Source organism: Accipiter gentilis, chromosome 22, assembly GCF_929443795.1.
Source record: "Accipiter gentilis chromosome 22, bAccGen1.1, whole genome shotgun sequence".
Taxonomy (NCBI): Eukaryota; Metazoa; Chordata; class Aves; order Accipitriformes; family Accipitridae; genus Astur; species Astur gentilis.
This window is the reverse complement of record NC_064901.1, coordinates 21504527-21519278: the sequence shown is the minus strand read 5'-3', so window position 1 is coordinate 21519278 and position 14752 is coordinate 21504527. Positions and strand designations below refer to the sequence as shown.

General features: G+C 42.2%; 1 protein-coding gene across 2 annotated transcripts in view; it reads right to left on the bottom strand.

Annotated features, from left to right (window-relative positions):
• CSTPP1 (centriolar satellite-associated tubulin polyglutamylase complex regulator 1) overlaps positions 1–14752 on the bottom strand; it is a 37194-nt gene that overhangs the window by 6680 nt on the left and 15762 nt on the right. For both annotated transcript variants that reach the window (XM_049825282.1, XM_049825281.1), the window contains exons 2-4: positions 9017–9101; positions 3459–3544; positions 929–1124 (exon numbers count right to left, since the gene is read on the bottom strand). In XM_049825282.1, coding sequence (XP_049681239.1) covers positions 929–1124; positions 3459–3544; positions 9017–9101 — 367 coding nt within the window. The remainder of the gene's footprint in view (positions 1–928; positions 1125–3458; positions 3545–9016; positions 9102–14752) is intronic.

The window sequence follows — 14752 nt, the reverse complement described above, 5'->3', positions numbered from 1 at the left end:
TGGTGATCCCTCAGGCAAAGGTGGTTACCAAAGCCTGCCTGAGTATTGAGCTACTGGATGAAAGGCCTGGGAATGGCTCCCCCCACAGTGCTGTGCAGAGCTGGACCTACCAGATGGACTCACAGTATCCTTCCCATCTGAAGCTCTCAGGACATACAGGGAATGTAGAGCTTTTGTTATTTAAAAGAACAAAACAACCTGGCATCTCCATGCTTAGATATCTATAGTAATGGACAGCAGTTCAGCAGTCATTTTGTAGATCACAAATTTGGATTGAGGCACCTAAAGCAGGAATCAGGCGGAACTTGTGTCCTGTCTTTTTGTGGATCTAGCCCATGACCTTCTAGCAGGCCATGTGCTCGCTACCTTCAAGAAACTATGAAGAAAGTGTCTGTCAAAGCTATACAGTAAGGTCTGGTATTGCTCCATCCCCTGCTGAACTAAGGCTAGTCTCGTGCCTGGGATCTGTAACTGGAGACCAGCTCCTACACAGGCTTGGGTACAGGCTAGCAGTGTGATCTTGTCTAGGTACTAAGGCTTCAAACTCCATCCACCCCAGTGGGCCTTTCCTATGCTTCAACATCCCAGAACACAACTGCACTTGTTTATCTCCTCTAGTTAACTCATGATGGTAGATAGACCTCTCCTTGATGAAAGTGCCAATGAAGAAGTGAGAAGGAAAGCAGAGACCCTAATCAATTCATTACTTCAAAAATCAGCTCAAACCCCATGTTTCTTAGGTCCATGAAATTGTTTCTCTCCTTTGGTTAAAGCAGTTCTGCTATGATCTCTCCCTTCATACTTCTCCCATGAGATCTATTTGGGAGCTACAGCTTGTTCAAAGTCCTGTATTTCTTCACAGCTCCAACCTTACAAAGGGTCTCCAAAGACACAGACTTCAAATCTGTGTTTTGGATTCCGTTCGTACCTGTATTTTGATCTGTCACACAAGGATTCTAGGCACTGATAGAAGAGAGATGCCTCCACCCCATCCAGTGGGCTGCAGTCATTTGGGGGTTGGCGCTGCCGATGTTGCCCAGAGGTTGACGTTGGCACAATCACAGTATTTGGATTCTTACCAGCCAGCAGATCTTGATAAATGGCAGCCACACTTTCCAGGAATTCTGAAAAAACAGAAAGTGACTTAAAACTCAGGGCTATAACCAGCAAAGCATCCTCCTGACCTACCAGACCTGGGATTAAACTGTCATTCCCTGCTCTGTGTTATACACAGCACCAGCAGGAAATAAGCATAACACTACAGCATCCTGCATATTCAGATCAGATATTATGCAGGCACAAACAGCCATTTCCATATAAGTTGCTGGCTTCTTCCTGTCAGGATGATTATGAGAGGCCACTCACTCTGTTGAACAAGATTCTTCTCAAGGGAACAGAGGCTAGCTAGCACAAGGATAAAACAGTGGAGTGTGAAAGTTAATGTCGAACACAAAACTAGTTTGCAAAGTCTGAAAAGTTTTCCTTCTCCATCTCTTGCCACTGATTAAGAACTCACCCAAGTCAGGAACAAATTAGGACAACAGGAGGAAAGGGAGCAAGTTAGTCAGGGCTCCAGGCTGTATCCCAGCTTGTCTCTGTGTTGCTCCAAAGTAAATATAACATGAGATCCAGAGGAAGGGCCAGGGCAGGTCAGGGCTAGAGTTGGCAGAAAGCCTCTCCCCAGGCTCCTCATACTACCCACTGTTTACTGCAGGAGTCTAATTTTAAACAAGTTTGTTTAGGGATGTGGTCAGCAGTTTACAAATCTAGATTCCATTTGGAGTGGTTTGCATGTGTGTGGGTTGGTGGGAGAGCGTATGACAGGCTGCGTGTGTGCATTGTGCCTGGGTGAACAGGAGAGGGATGGGACATTTGAGTGTGTGTACACAAGGGCGGGCTTGTGAGGACTCCAGTGGCATTTAAGTCCCGAGTGAATGGAAGTGTAATGCTGTGTGTGAGGCTGGTGGAGAGGAAAGGCAGGATGTCAACAGGCCCTGAGGCTGTGCTGAGGTTCTGCAGCTCTGTGGAAACATTTGTTATATCAGAGAAAACTTTCCAAACACATTTTCTGGCCCTGGCTAAAGGCATTACAAGCCTGGTTCTGCCCAACCCAAAATCACCATTTGGAACTCTTTTTCTCTGATGAATTGTCATGGATAATGTTGCGGTATGCACAGGGGAGTTACAGGGAGAGTATATACAGAGAAGTACTGAGAAAAAGAGATTTTTGTATTAGGGATAGCAGCTGACTCTTAACTGCTATAAAGATGGGAACTGACAGGTTGGATCAGATCACCAGGCCACCCAAATCTGCTCTCTGACCACAGACTTTGCTCCACCACAGCTTCTAGCCAGTGTCTCCCAGTATCCAAACCTAGCCCCTTTTGCCTGGTCAAGGCCAATTCTGAGCTATGTCCATCAGAGGGAGCTATTTAAGTGCGAGTGGACAGAAATCCACGAGCTTATGTTGCCTTTAGAAAGTGCTCACTGCGGGGAGATGAGTAAGTGGCATCCCAGTAGTCCCCAGTGCCTGAGAGCACATCTAACTTTGATAAAGGAAATGCTTCCCTCTTTTTGCCCACTTAAGCACACACAAACTAATATGATTTGATTTGTACTCTTCCTGTCAAGAATTTTAAAAGAAATACCCCATCTAGTTAAAACTCAAACTGGGGGAGAGGAGTAGAATATGATAAATGACCAACAATATGAAGAAGGTAGATGGGGATTACAAGAGAGGTGGTTCTTCATGGGACAGGTGCCAGACCTGTGCAACTCCTTGCCAAAAGGTGTTGTGGAGGTTACAAGTTTATGTGTCTTCAAGGGGAGGCTGGAGAAGTTCTTGGGAGAGGAGTCCACTGGGGGTTCTTAAACTCATGGAAACTATACCAGGCTCAGAAACACTTTGAGCTGAAACCAGCTCATAGTTGGGTGAGTATTAGGGGATGAATTGTATCCATTTGTCCAGAATCTTTTCCTTTCAAGGCAGCAGCTGGTGGGCTTTTCTTAGAATCACAGAATCATTTAAGTTGGAAAAGACCTTCAAGATCATCGAGTCCGAACATTAACCATCTTATCCTGTCTCCAGCAGGGACCAACACTTTAGAGGCAGAAATGCTGTATTAAGGAAAGGAAAAAAAACTTTCCTAGTAAAAGTTAATTGTTAGGTGCTAACATACTCTAGATAAAGCTGGAAATTTATGTCTCAAGGCTAAAATAAATATGTGCATAAGCCGTAACAGTTACAGGTATCTTGTTATTCACAAGAATTTGGAACCTTTTTATGAAACCTCCTATCTCTTGGCATCAGTAATGCCTGTCATCAGTAGATTCCGTTACTTATATATTTTCTGTGAAAACCCATATCCTTACAAGTTTCAAAAAAGTCCATGGATTGGGAAGCTGTAAAGTTGTAATGCTATACTAGTGGGTGAAATCATCAGCTTCCCAGCATTTACCTGAGTAGTAGAACTGGATCTGGAAAGCAAAGAGGAAATCAGAAAAAGACATCAGGCAATCCATAGCATCATCCATCAGCACAATCCTAGGATAAGATGAGAGAAACAGTTTAGCATTTACAAAAGAAATAAAATCTGTAACCAGGAACCCCAGTTCTAGAGAAAGTACAGCTAGGGAGCTATATACAACTGGGGATTGCTAGTGTATAAGAGGTTAGGAGAGAGGAATAGGAATATCCACTGCTGCATGGATGTGGACACCTGAAAATCAAATGAAGGCAGCCTGAGAACCTGCAGCAGGGAGAAGATCCTGAATGTCAGTGCTATCACACACTTCAGCTACAGTGTGAACAGAGCAGTATGACATGGATGTCAAGCATTCAAAGCCTGGTGGACACGATGGAATGAACACTGGCATAAAAACTGCAAGGCTGGTTCACATGGCTATACAAAGAGGAAATGTGCCACAGACAAGACAGTTACGCAAGTATTAAACCAGAACGAGACTTACGCTATTCCTCTGTATACCAAAGTTCATCAATCTGGGATATTTTCAGATTCATAAGGATAACAAGAATTATTAATTTGCAATCTATACTCAAACAAACTCCACTTGACTACAGAGGAAATAACATTGCAACAACAATCAGCTTTTTAATTACACCCTGTGAACATCCTATCCTCCCTTCCCGATGAATGAATCGGTCTCTATTCATATCTATCAAGTCTGTCATTTGACTAAGAGGTCAAATTTCACAGAAACTTAAGACTTCTTGGGTCAGGGACAAAGTCTTCTTTCTCTCTGCTAAACCCCAGGTGCATGTAGGGAGCTACATGCATCCCTATTTTGAAGCATACTTCATGAATATGGAAAGTATCAGCCACAGGCCATAAAGATGAAGTATAAGTGATAGCAAAGTCCAACTCCTCCTTTCAGGAAAAAACTCTGGATTTCAGAAATAAGTTAGGGGAAAAAGCGTTCATAAAAATGAAAACAAAAACAATGCTTTGGTCACTGCCACTACATAAGGATGAAAAAGTCAGTCTGTGAAGTGGGGAAAATCAAACTTGAGCTGATCAATGACAGCTCAGACTGGAAAACAGAAAGAAACACTCCACTTTGATGGGAAAAAACAGAATATTCTGATGATGCTAAAGGAAGGTAGTTGGTACTTCTTTTCAACTGTGTGCAGGTCTACTGAGCCCATACAGTCAGTATCTGGCATAACAGGTCATATGAGAGGGATTACCAGTTCATTATAGCCAAAGTATGGGTCATCTAGTTGGACCCTTTTGAATTCGGGGCCAAATGCAATCTGTGGACCAACTCCTGCAGCATCAATGGTCTAAACACATTGCTGGGGAAACACTGTTCTGTCTCATGTAAAAGATTCCAGGGAGCTGTGTGGGAGGCTGACCTAGAAGAGTTATAGGATCTTGCAAGAATTCCCTGCCACTCAGACCAGTTCTGTTCACTGTGGCAAAATCAAACATGTAGAGCAGCTTGAATTAATTATCTCAAAGAAGAAAGACTGGGGCTAAGAGGGTCCCCAGGAGAAAAGCCTGTATTTAAAACAAAACCCTTTGAAGATGTCAAAGTGCTTCTGATTTATTTATTATGTTCCAGAAGCCTCCTCCTCCTCCTGTCTAAAGAAGCAGTAGCTTCAGTTCTTAATTCTTACTAATAAGCATGTTACTGAGATTGTCAGTGGCCACATCAAGGAAACGGCTTTGAAGCTGGCAGGCAAAGCATCTTCATCTCTCAGGCAATACTGCTCAGCCACTGGCGTTTCCAACAACTATTTAAGCAGTGGAAATGCAATGGGCCATATCGCCGATGAGCTGCACTCCCCCCTTGGAAATGATTGTCTGCCTCCCAGACACCCTCAAAGCACAAGCTCTGAAGTGTTTGCCAGTGCATTTCTCCATCCTGGAGATGCAGGAGAACAACAGTGGAGAGTTTTTTAATATATCTGTTATGCAGAGAGACAATATTACATCACCTTCATGACAATCAATTCATTTCATTTGTTCAGTCTGAAGCTATGGTCAATGGCTGTGCTCTGCAGCACCAAGTCTCTGTCTCTTACTTACAGGAGAGCATGAGGAAGTAGGCAGAGGTCTGAGAATTTGCTGGACATTTCTTCCTGTTAAAGACAGAAAGGAGCCTCTAAGGAAGACTGTACGGCACATATGTGATGGAGGAGCATCTAAATAGAAGCAGGTGCACTCTGGTGCTGGGTTACTGACTCCACTTGGCCCAGGAGTCAGCACTCCGGAAATGTTGAGAAGTCTTTAAATCCAATACAATAATTTATGAGGAGATTGACTGCAGCTGGCTATTTCCCCACACAGCCAGCTGACTGAGCAGTCAGGGAAGCTGGGAGAGCATCATATGCAACATATCTGCACCTCTTCCCTGAAGTATCTGGTGAGGAGAGAATCCTAGCCATGGACTGTAACCCAGACAGCAGGACCAAAACTGAGGATGAAATCTGAAAGTCTGAACTGCAACTCAAAAGAGTTCATCAGGTAGCTGATATTTCAAGGGATTCTTTATTCATTCTTTCTTGTCCAAATTAGACTTTAAGCCCTCAGGGGTACAGACATATTTACAAAGTTAGTAGTCGGCACTCAATGAATAATGAAAATCAAGGAGAAACTTTGGAAAGGACTGAAGAAAGATGCCTACACTTGAAGGACTCTGGTAAAGGGTGTAGTGGTCTTTCAGGGTTCAAGTGGGTTTGGCTGGCAGGAAAGCCTTGCTACTGTGCCAATAGGGAAACTTTATGATCTACCAATTGTGGTTAAAATCTCAGAAACCCAGACGAGACAGGATGTCCCCAGGACAAACTCTAGACCAGGCAAGTTGAAAGGACTTTTACTGTTCTCTGCTACCATTAAAGGCTAACTGACACATCTGTCTTAAGGCCAGGCTGGCTCAAATGAGTCTTCAGGGACTTGGTTTGTTTACTGATATATGGAGGCAAAAACAAGCAGAACACACAAAAAGGGCAAGATCTGCACTCTCAGGCAATCTTTTAACAACAAGGGGACGGACTTGCAAGCCCCACTTCCATTAGCACTGGTCAGTGCAACATGAGCTCCCATACCACATAAAACAGCACAGGAGCTGTGAACTACTCAGCTCTCACTACTTAAATGTGGGCAGCGAGTTCCCTGTGTTTCTATTACAAAAGAATAGTCATTGCTCAGGTACAGATCTTGAAATCATGGCATCAAACCAGAAAAATCCCTTCATTTTCTGTCCTTCTGCAATTTCGAGATTCAGAAGGCCAAAAGGTGTCTCCAAAGATCAAAGGTATCCCTGTAGATTAAAATCTTCAATCTGCTAATGGCTACAGCCCTTTGAAGAAAAAAAATATCCAAGAAATCTCAGACACAGATAGCCTGGTTCTTTTTTGGGTATGACTTCTGTATTTGTGTAGCACCAGGAACAGAAAAATGGAGCTCTCTGGTGTCATGCAAATAAAACCTATAAAGTGGTAGCCTCTGTTCTTCTGCTCCGACATTTCCTGATCTTATTCCCAGTGTTTGTTATCAGTGCATAGCAACAGCTCCTGGACAAGAGGAGTGCACCGTGCTGTGAGATCATCCCAGTCATGCAGCACTGAGACTACAACTACAACTGCTCTCTTCCCAAGAGCGCCAATAATTACACAGGTCCTGGCTGTATCAGTGAATGCTGTGGCTATTCCCGCTGCTACTTTATTTAATTCCTTTCCCAAGCAAATTAGCAACAAAACCGTTGGGGGTGTGCAGACTGAAGGAGGAACAATGTCAGTAGGTTTGCATGTGACATTCATGCTTTGCAAGGACTCAATCAACTGGTGCCGGAAGACAGCCTACTGAGTCCACCTTTCTAACTGGCAGAGACCAAGCAGGACAATGGGAAGCGTAGACCAGAAAAAGGACAAGAGAGCAAGCAACAGTTGGAAGGAAAGAGAAAGACAGTTTAGAAATACGACAAGTTTTATTAAAATTGTTCCTACTAGATTAGCTTGTAACAGAGTAATAGCAATGTGTAAGTAAATCTCTAGCCAGCCAAAAGTAGGAGTGAGGTCATCCCCACCTGAGCCTGGGTGCCTCTGACAGAGATCTCATTTCTCTCCAACACCTGCTCCCAAAGCCGGCTTGTCTGTCTCTACGGCACAGACACAACAGTGCAGCAGGCCCCTGAATGGGGCCTCTAGTTCACAACAGCCTTGTGGATTAAATTCCTTGACACAAACATCATAACATGTGTAGATACGCTGCAGTCTCCTTTCATGCACCATCACAAATTCCTGTTCAGCTCAGCTGGAACCCTATGAAATACACACCAGCGCATGGGACTGGTGCTTGTGTACATCCATGAAAGGAAGCAGCAGATACATCCCTGCTACAGGGTTAGCATTCCTATTTAGTCTGGCATTGGAGGCCAAGCAGCTGTACCTTCCAGAGCCCCTAAGGTCCACTGAAGAGCTAGAGGGGAAAGTGGTACTCAACTTTTAGTTTTAATTGGACCAACACAGCTTTAGCTGCAGTTCAATTCGGATAGCAGTATATAGGAGCCAGGGAAGAATTCAGAGAATCAGCCAAGTGGAAGTACTAGCAGATAGATAACACTTCTCTTCTCCACTTTTCTTTCTTAATATAATTTTCATGGGACTCCAGTGCTAAAGAAAGATAACAGAATGACAAGTAGAAAATGAGGACTTTTTAATTATTTAGGCCATGAACAACATAGGCAGCAGCTAATACCCTGATCGTGTGTTGGGATCCTGTTTCCAAATGTCATATCTAGGTCCACGAATAAAGTTAAATTTCCATGCCCCCTCTGCTGAGGTGGCTAGAAATGAGAGCATTTATTCAGTAACCTTGCTGTGATTATATATGCGTGTGTGCGCGCACTCCTACTGAGAACTGAACTGACCCTCACCCCAACAGATGCATACACCTTATTACATTTTCACTATCAGATAGTTAATAATCAACTGCCTGGGCTGGACTGGAACCAGCAAGCATTATCACTAAAAAATTCTGTATCACATTATCAGTGCCCTGAGCCATCTATCTGCTTTAGGCCTTGCCTAGATTAAAATAAAATTTCAAACAGATTAGCTACCATGTTCTTAGTTAACATACTTTAAAACACTGGCAGTCCTTCAGAGCTTAGTACCTTTTAAACATGATCAACCATAGGAAGCTAGGCAAGGGGGAACACATTTTAAAGATGGTAAAGAGTATCTGAAATAAAGTTTAAAATCATATCAGTTAAAAACACATTGGCTAACATTCTTTTATATGCAACTCATCTTCTGAATGTAGAGCCAGCAGCAGCATTCTGCACTGGTATTTCAGTCCCTGTATATCTTAAATATACACTCCTTCTCATCGCTAGAAAAACACCCTGTTCTTAACCTCAAAACATGGTATCTCTTTTCCCAAAAATCTTAAAAGATTAAGTCGTCCTCCATACCTTTACCCACAGATCTAATTCCTAAGCCCATAAGTGTAGGACTGATCTTGCCTTAAAAGAGAGGATGAGGACCCACCTTGCTGCTTTCTGAGTGAGTTCCATTGGGAAGTCAGGGCAGAGCAGCTGCAGCAGGCAGTGGTATTCCTGTGTTGTCAGCAAATCTGCAGGAAAAGAGAGGTGAGAACATTGTAATTCTTTTACAGGCTGTTCCCTCCCCTTGCTTCCTCTCTAGGAAAAAAACCTCATATTCCCTTCTACTCTCAATTCAAGTAGACGGGGTACTAATGACAATATAACTGCGCCCCAGACCCTCAGAGCTGGGCTCTTCAGATGGAGTTTCCAGCAAAGACAATCAGAAAGAGGCCTGATAAAGGGGAAATCCTACTGAAGAGGCTCCTGCAGAGAAACTGGTAACAGGTAGTGATTGGAGGGAATCCTGCACAGAAACTGGTGAGAGATAGTTGATTCAGTGTGAAAAAAGAGGTAACCAAAACAGGGCAGTTTCAAGTGAGAACACAGTTTGGTTTGACTTGAATATAACCATGTGGAAAAAAGAATCATTTCAAAGTTGCTTAAATTTGCTGAAATTCACTGGCATGGTGACATTCACCACAATACGCCTGAAAACCATCCACAGAACATCTGGCAGCAGTAACAAAGGCAAACAAGGTTTTTGGGTTGTGTATGGAAGGCTACAGAGTATAAACCACAGACGTTATTACTTCAGCATTTGGTAAGGCAGCTGGATGATCTCTTTTGGAATAACGTGTACAAATCTGGTTACTGTATTATAGGAAGCGCAGAACAAAGATCCAAAAAACACAAGAAAACCAATCAAATGATTCATGTTTTAAGAGAGCAGCTTTGTGAAAGATTGGTCAAGAAGGGCCTCTGTGGTTCAGCAGAAAGAGTCTAAAAGAGGTGACTTTTACGGAAGCTTATAGGATCCCAAGGGAATGGAAACATACTGATGTCAAAAAGCCCTATATGATTGTATGTTCATAGTCCAAAAGGCTGTGGACTGGAGTTAAGGAGAAGACTAGCTGAACAGCAGCAATTTTGCAGTACTTCTATACACAGAAGAATGCAAAGTATGGAAGAAAGTGCCAGGGGTGGAAGTAGAGCCAAGCAGTAGTCAGGGAGGGGATCCAAAGGGCATAGCCATTAGGACTGAGGTACAGAGCATGAGTTCTTTTGCCACAGACACATCTTAGCCTTCTTTAGGCTCCCATCCAGATAATCAACCTTGTCCAAGATGATAGCCACAACTTCTCCATAGCTCCACAACTCCTCAAAGCCTGGAAGTTTGTCAAAAGCGAGAGAAAAGGAAGATGTTACGCCTTTGTCAGATGTTTCAAGAGGCAGGTATGCAGTATCAAAGGAACGTTTCACTGCGACATCCAACCCAGCCAAACTAGTATTTTCAATGCTGACTAAAGAAATACTGCAGGAGGACTGTCACCAAAATCAAGTTATAGACCTGTCCTTTACCTACATTATTAGCCAGGGAAGTGAAGGAAAGAAAGGAGAGCGCTACTATTTTTCTTTTCAGTTGAGGAAACCCTATAGCTGAAACCCACTTTTGTCAGACTCTCTGACATCCATTATAGACACTCTTTAGAGTACTATACTTTGCACTGCTCTTGGGAGGACCTTAGGCTTCGGGTCATGCTATGAAAAGGTGATTTTGCTCTGTCTGGTTCAGAGCAACCCTGAACAGCCAACCCTGCAGTCAGAAAACTGCTGTAACACAAGGAAGTCCCAGCCTGTGCAGAACTACAATATCATTGCAGGGATTTGTGCAACCTATTCTACTGTAGGGATAAATACATCAGAATCTCTCTTCTTCCAAAAATTGAATGCTGAGCTGAATTAAATTTCTGTGGCTGCACTGAAATTACAGATGTCTGGGAGGGCATCTGTAACTCTTTTGTATTGTCATTTGTTACTAAAACACAAGTCAGAGGCTGCTCTCTATTGCAGATATAGAAGACCTTGGTCCTTCAGTCAGTGTATCTCAGCTTGGGTTAATGATGGTATCCAGTGGAATGGTGAGGTTTTCTCCTGCAATGTTAGCTTATCAGTTCCTTGAATATCATCAAGGAAAGTATCACCAAGTTTTATGTATAACTGCCAAAGGATATTATTGAAAAAGTCCCAGTTATGATGAACAGGAAGATGTGTATTTTTAACTGAATTTTCAGCTCACTATTTCTCTTTCATGACACTACATGAGGAGTGAAGAAGAAAGAACATCTTCTTCTCTGTAATTTTGTTAGACCAACAGTCATTTACAGCAGTAGAGATTTTGGTCCTAAGTTCTTAAGAAACCTTATCTGATCGTGTAAGGTACATGCAAGTTCCATAAAATCATCTTCAACAGGCTCAGCATAGGAAGCAGGTTACAGGAAAACAGAGAAGTTGGGCATAGAACGGCTCTTTTGAAACAGACACGTTCTCATAATTGAAGAGGACAGCATGGACCTCTTACAACTACTCTTCAAAGCTTTCTAAATCTAGCTTTGAATAACGCTAGGCATCAAACTTCCAATCTGTCTAAAAAGTCTACATATTGGTCAGAATGAGTCACACCATTTGGAAGCTTTATACAATACTCAATTTACATTTTTTTTTCCTGAAGTTCAAATTCCTATTTATGCATCCATTATTTTTTCCTTTCATTTGTCAACAGATCATTATAATAACCCTTTCTTCATACTATATCTTGTTTAATCTATTTAACTATATTTATTTAAATTTAAATCTGTTTATCTTGCCCTCTACATCCCTCCCTACCTAGCCCAGTCATATCTGTTGCTCTGCTTTGATCCCCTTTGGATTTTCACAGTGTGATGTCCAGCAGTGTACAAAGCATCCCTCATGCATTCAGAACAGATGGGCTCTAGGAGGATAATCTGCTCACTTTCATCAGCGAAGCGCCTTGTCATTAATTCTGAATCTTAGCCTCCTCTCTTCTCCTCCTGAAGGTGAAGGAGTTTAAGGGTTTTTCTGAAGGATGAGGTTTCCTGAGAAAGTTGCACTTTGTTTGCAGTCCCTGTCAGGTTGCTAGACAAAAGCAGCTTGAGAGGATAACTGGGCCCTAAGCAAGCATTAGTTTTGAGGCATAAATCTCTGACTCGCTGGAAATAACATACCTTTAAAACTTATAATAATTTACGCTGTCTTTTTCTCCTCCCTCTTCATACCAAGTCACAGCATCATCCTTACTCCTCCATCACAAAACAACGAAACAACAGAGAACAAAAGCAGAAGTCTGCTCAAAAAGACTTTGGGAAAGCGTGGCAGAGATCCTCTCCGACAAGCACATCAGAGGATGAATTTCATTTTCAATAAAAGTGGAATTAATTATGGTTTCAGTCTTTGAGCAAATGGTGTATTTAGATGGGAACTGCACCCAAAGCTGAAGCGGTGCAGAGAAGTTCCTTCTCTAAAGAAAGAAGCCCTTTGCTTCTTATGCATGGAGAAACAGCACCAAATTAGTCACTGAAGTATGCAGGCAGACTCTTAGTCTGTAACACAACTCAGTCTATAGACACCCCAGGTGCCCAACCAATAAATCATATCAATCTCTCAGACTACAGATGGGTACCTATTACACGGGAAGGGGGATCACCACAGACCTTAGGAGGTGTCTACAGTTTGCTGTGATTACTATTTTCCTATTCCCTATAGCAAGGTCAGTGAAGACCATGCAGAAAATTACATTTGCCCATGCACCATATTGTCTGCCAAGAGCTGCTTGGAATAAACAAGGGCAGTTTTGGTGCATGACCACATTGCTCCTTCCTGTCTCCAAGCCACAGCTGAGTAAATAGTGTTCAATGCTGCATGATGAAGAAAGAAAGAAAAGAAGGAAGGTACCAGTCAGAATGAGTGAAAACTGGAATCCACAACTGCTACTTTGGTTGCTACCACAAATTACTGGATCTCAAGTTCCAGTAACAAATGAAGTAAATCACGGAGAGTTTAAATCTGACCCCCAAAAGCACAGGGCAGTGAGCTATATGCACTTTACCATGCTCTCGCAGTGGATCAAACTCAGGTCATACCATGTGCTTAAGAATGGAGAGAGATTGCAATCTGCATGTTAACCATGTTCATTTACAGCTGAACATAATGCTTTGCTCTTCCACTGCAAAGCAGTTAATAACAAATTCCAAAGTGATTTTAAAACAGCAGTACACTAAGAAGGAGCTGGGAGGCTTAATAAAATAAGTACAGAAAAGTGAAGTGGTATGGTATATTGCACTGGAAGTACTTTAACTGTTCAGTCATAATTTTTGCTGTACTGGTCTTCAAACTCCTGCCCAGCCTGTACTGCTGCTGCTACTGTGCCACTGGCAAAAATCCGGACTCTTCCCTACAGATCTCACTGTCTGTGAGTAGTTTATTGCCTTTTAGTGCCTGAGGCAGACTCTTCCTCATGTTTCAGAGGCATAGTGGAGAAAGAAGTTTGTCCATGTGGTACAATCTTAGAAAACAAACACTGCTTTCTGGATAAAAACGGCCTACCTTTGAGAAACATAAAGGCAGCTGCTTCATATTTCCCTGGCTTTTAAAACACATATTGTTTTTACCAGCTTAATTTCTGGCTTGTATGTGGCTGACAGATGGCATCTGACCCAAAGTGATGCAAACTCTACGAATGCTAAATGATGTGTTTATGCGGCTGTCAGTGTAGTGAGTGAAGTGTAGACACACCTGAGCTATCTTTAAACTAGTTCTCTTTCATACCAACAGCAGCCTAGCCACAGAAGCGTGGAGCTCAGTGAAGGCTGTAAAATCTGCCCAGGAAGCCAATAAATATTTAGGACTTAGCCTGAATTGCAGTCACCACTGCTGTATCTAGGCTGCTTTCAGCACAAGAAGTAGCTATCTACAATGCTGTCACAACACCGTGACAGCTATAAATATGCCCAAAGCAGTAGGAGAATATTTACTGCAGTTGGTGTATGAAATCTGCCCCAAAAAGTCACATTAGTAACTTCCCAGAAACACAAGGATTGCCTTGATGAATATACATTAAAGTTCCCTATTCCCATCATCTTTCATGTACAACCACTATCCAAGCAGGCTGGAGCCGTGGGCAATGTAGCCTTTCCCTTTGGATTATGGTAGGACACACAATTTCCACAGGTTTCTTTTCTACCACACTCATGAAGTCATTCAAGAGTCAGAAAGTCATAGAGCTGTAAATCAGTCTTCCTGGAAATATAACAAAGAACAGCCTAATAAATAATAAATTTTTTTTAAGTGTTGGGAGAGTCTTTCCTGGCCTTTAGTTTTTTAATGTTTCTGGTATAACTAACACATCCATAGGATTCTCTCTATACCCATGCAAGCTTGCAACCTTGTAGAAAAGAGGAAAAACAGACAAAAGCCCCTAAAAATAAAAGTCTAGGTGTTCTTGTGCTGTCTGTAGGAGTGGTGATGTTACAAAAAACTGAATATAAACATGAGTATTGATAATACTGCAAATTCACAAGTCACAAATAGCTAATAGGCTATGTTCTGCACATGCCTTGTTCACAAGATACCTATAGCCCAATTTCCTCTATATAACTAGTGCTAATAACAAACAGAAAATGAAGAATTCTAGGAAAATTAATCCATGCATAGGACCTAAACAGCAATATACAGCTGTGTAAAACCCCCATTTCTTCCTCGTAACACTTTCTACTCTAAAAAATAAAAATGTTTTCTTCCTTTTCAATTAATCTTTTATAAAATTGTGCACTGAGAGATTTTATGACCTATCACGAAAAAAATCTGTTCCTGTTACTTGAGAGAA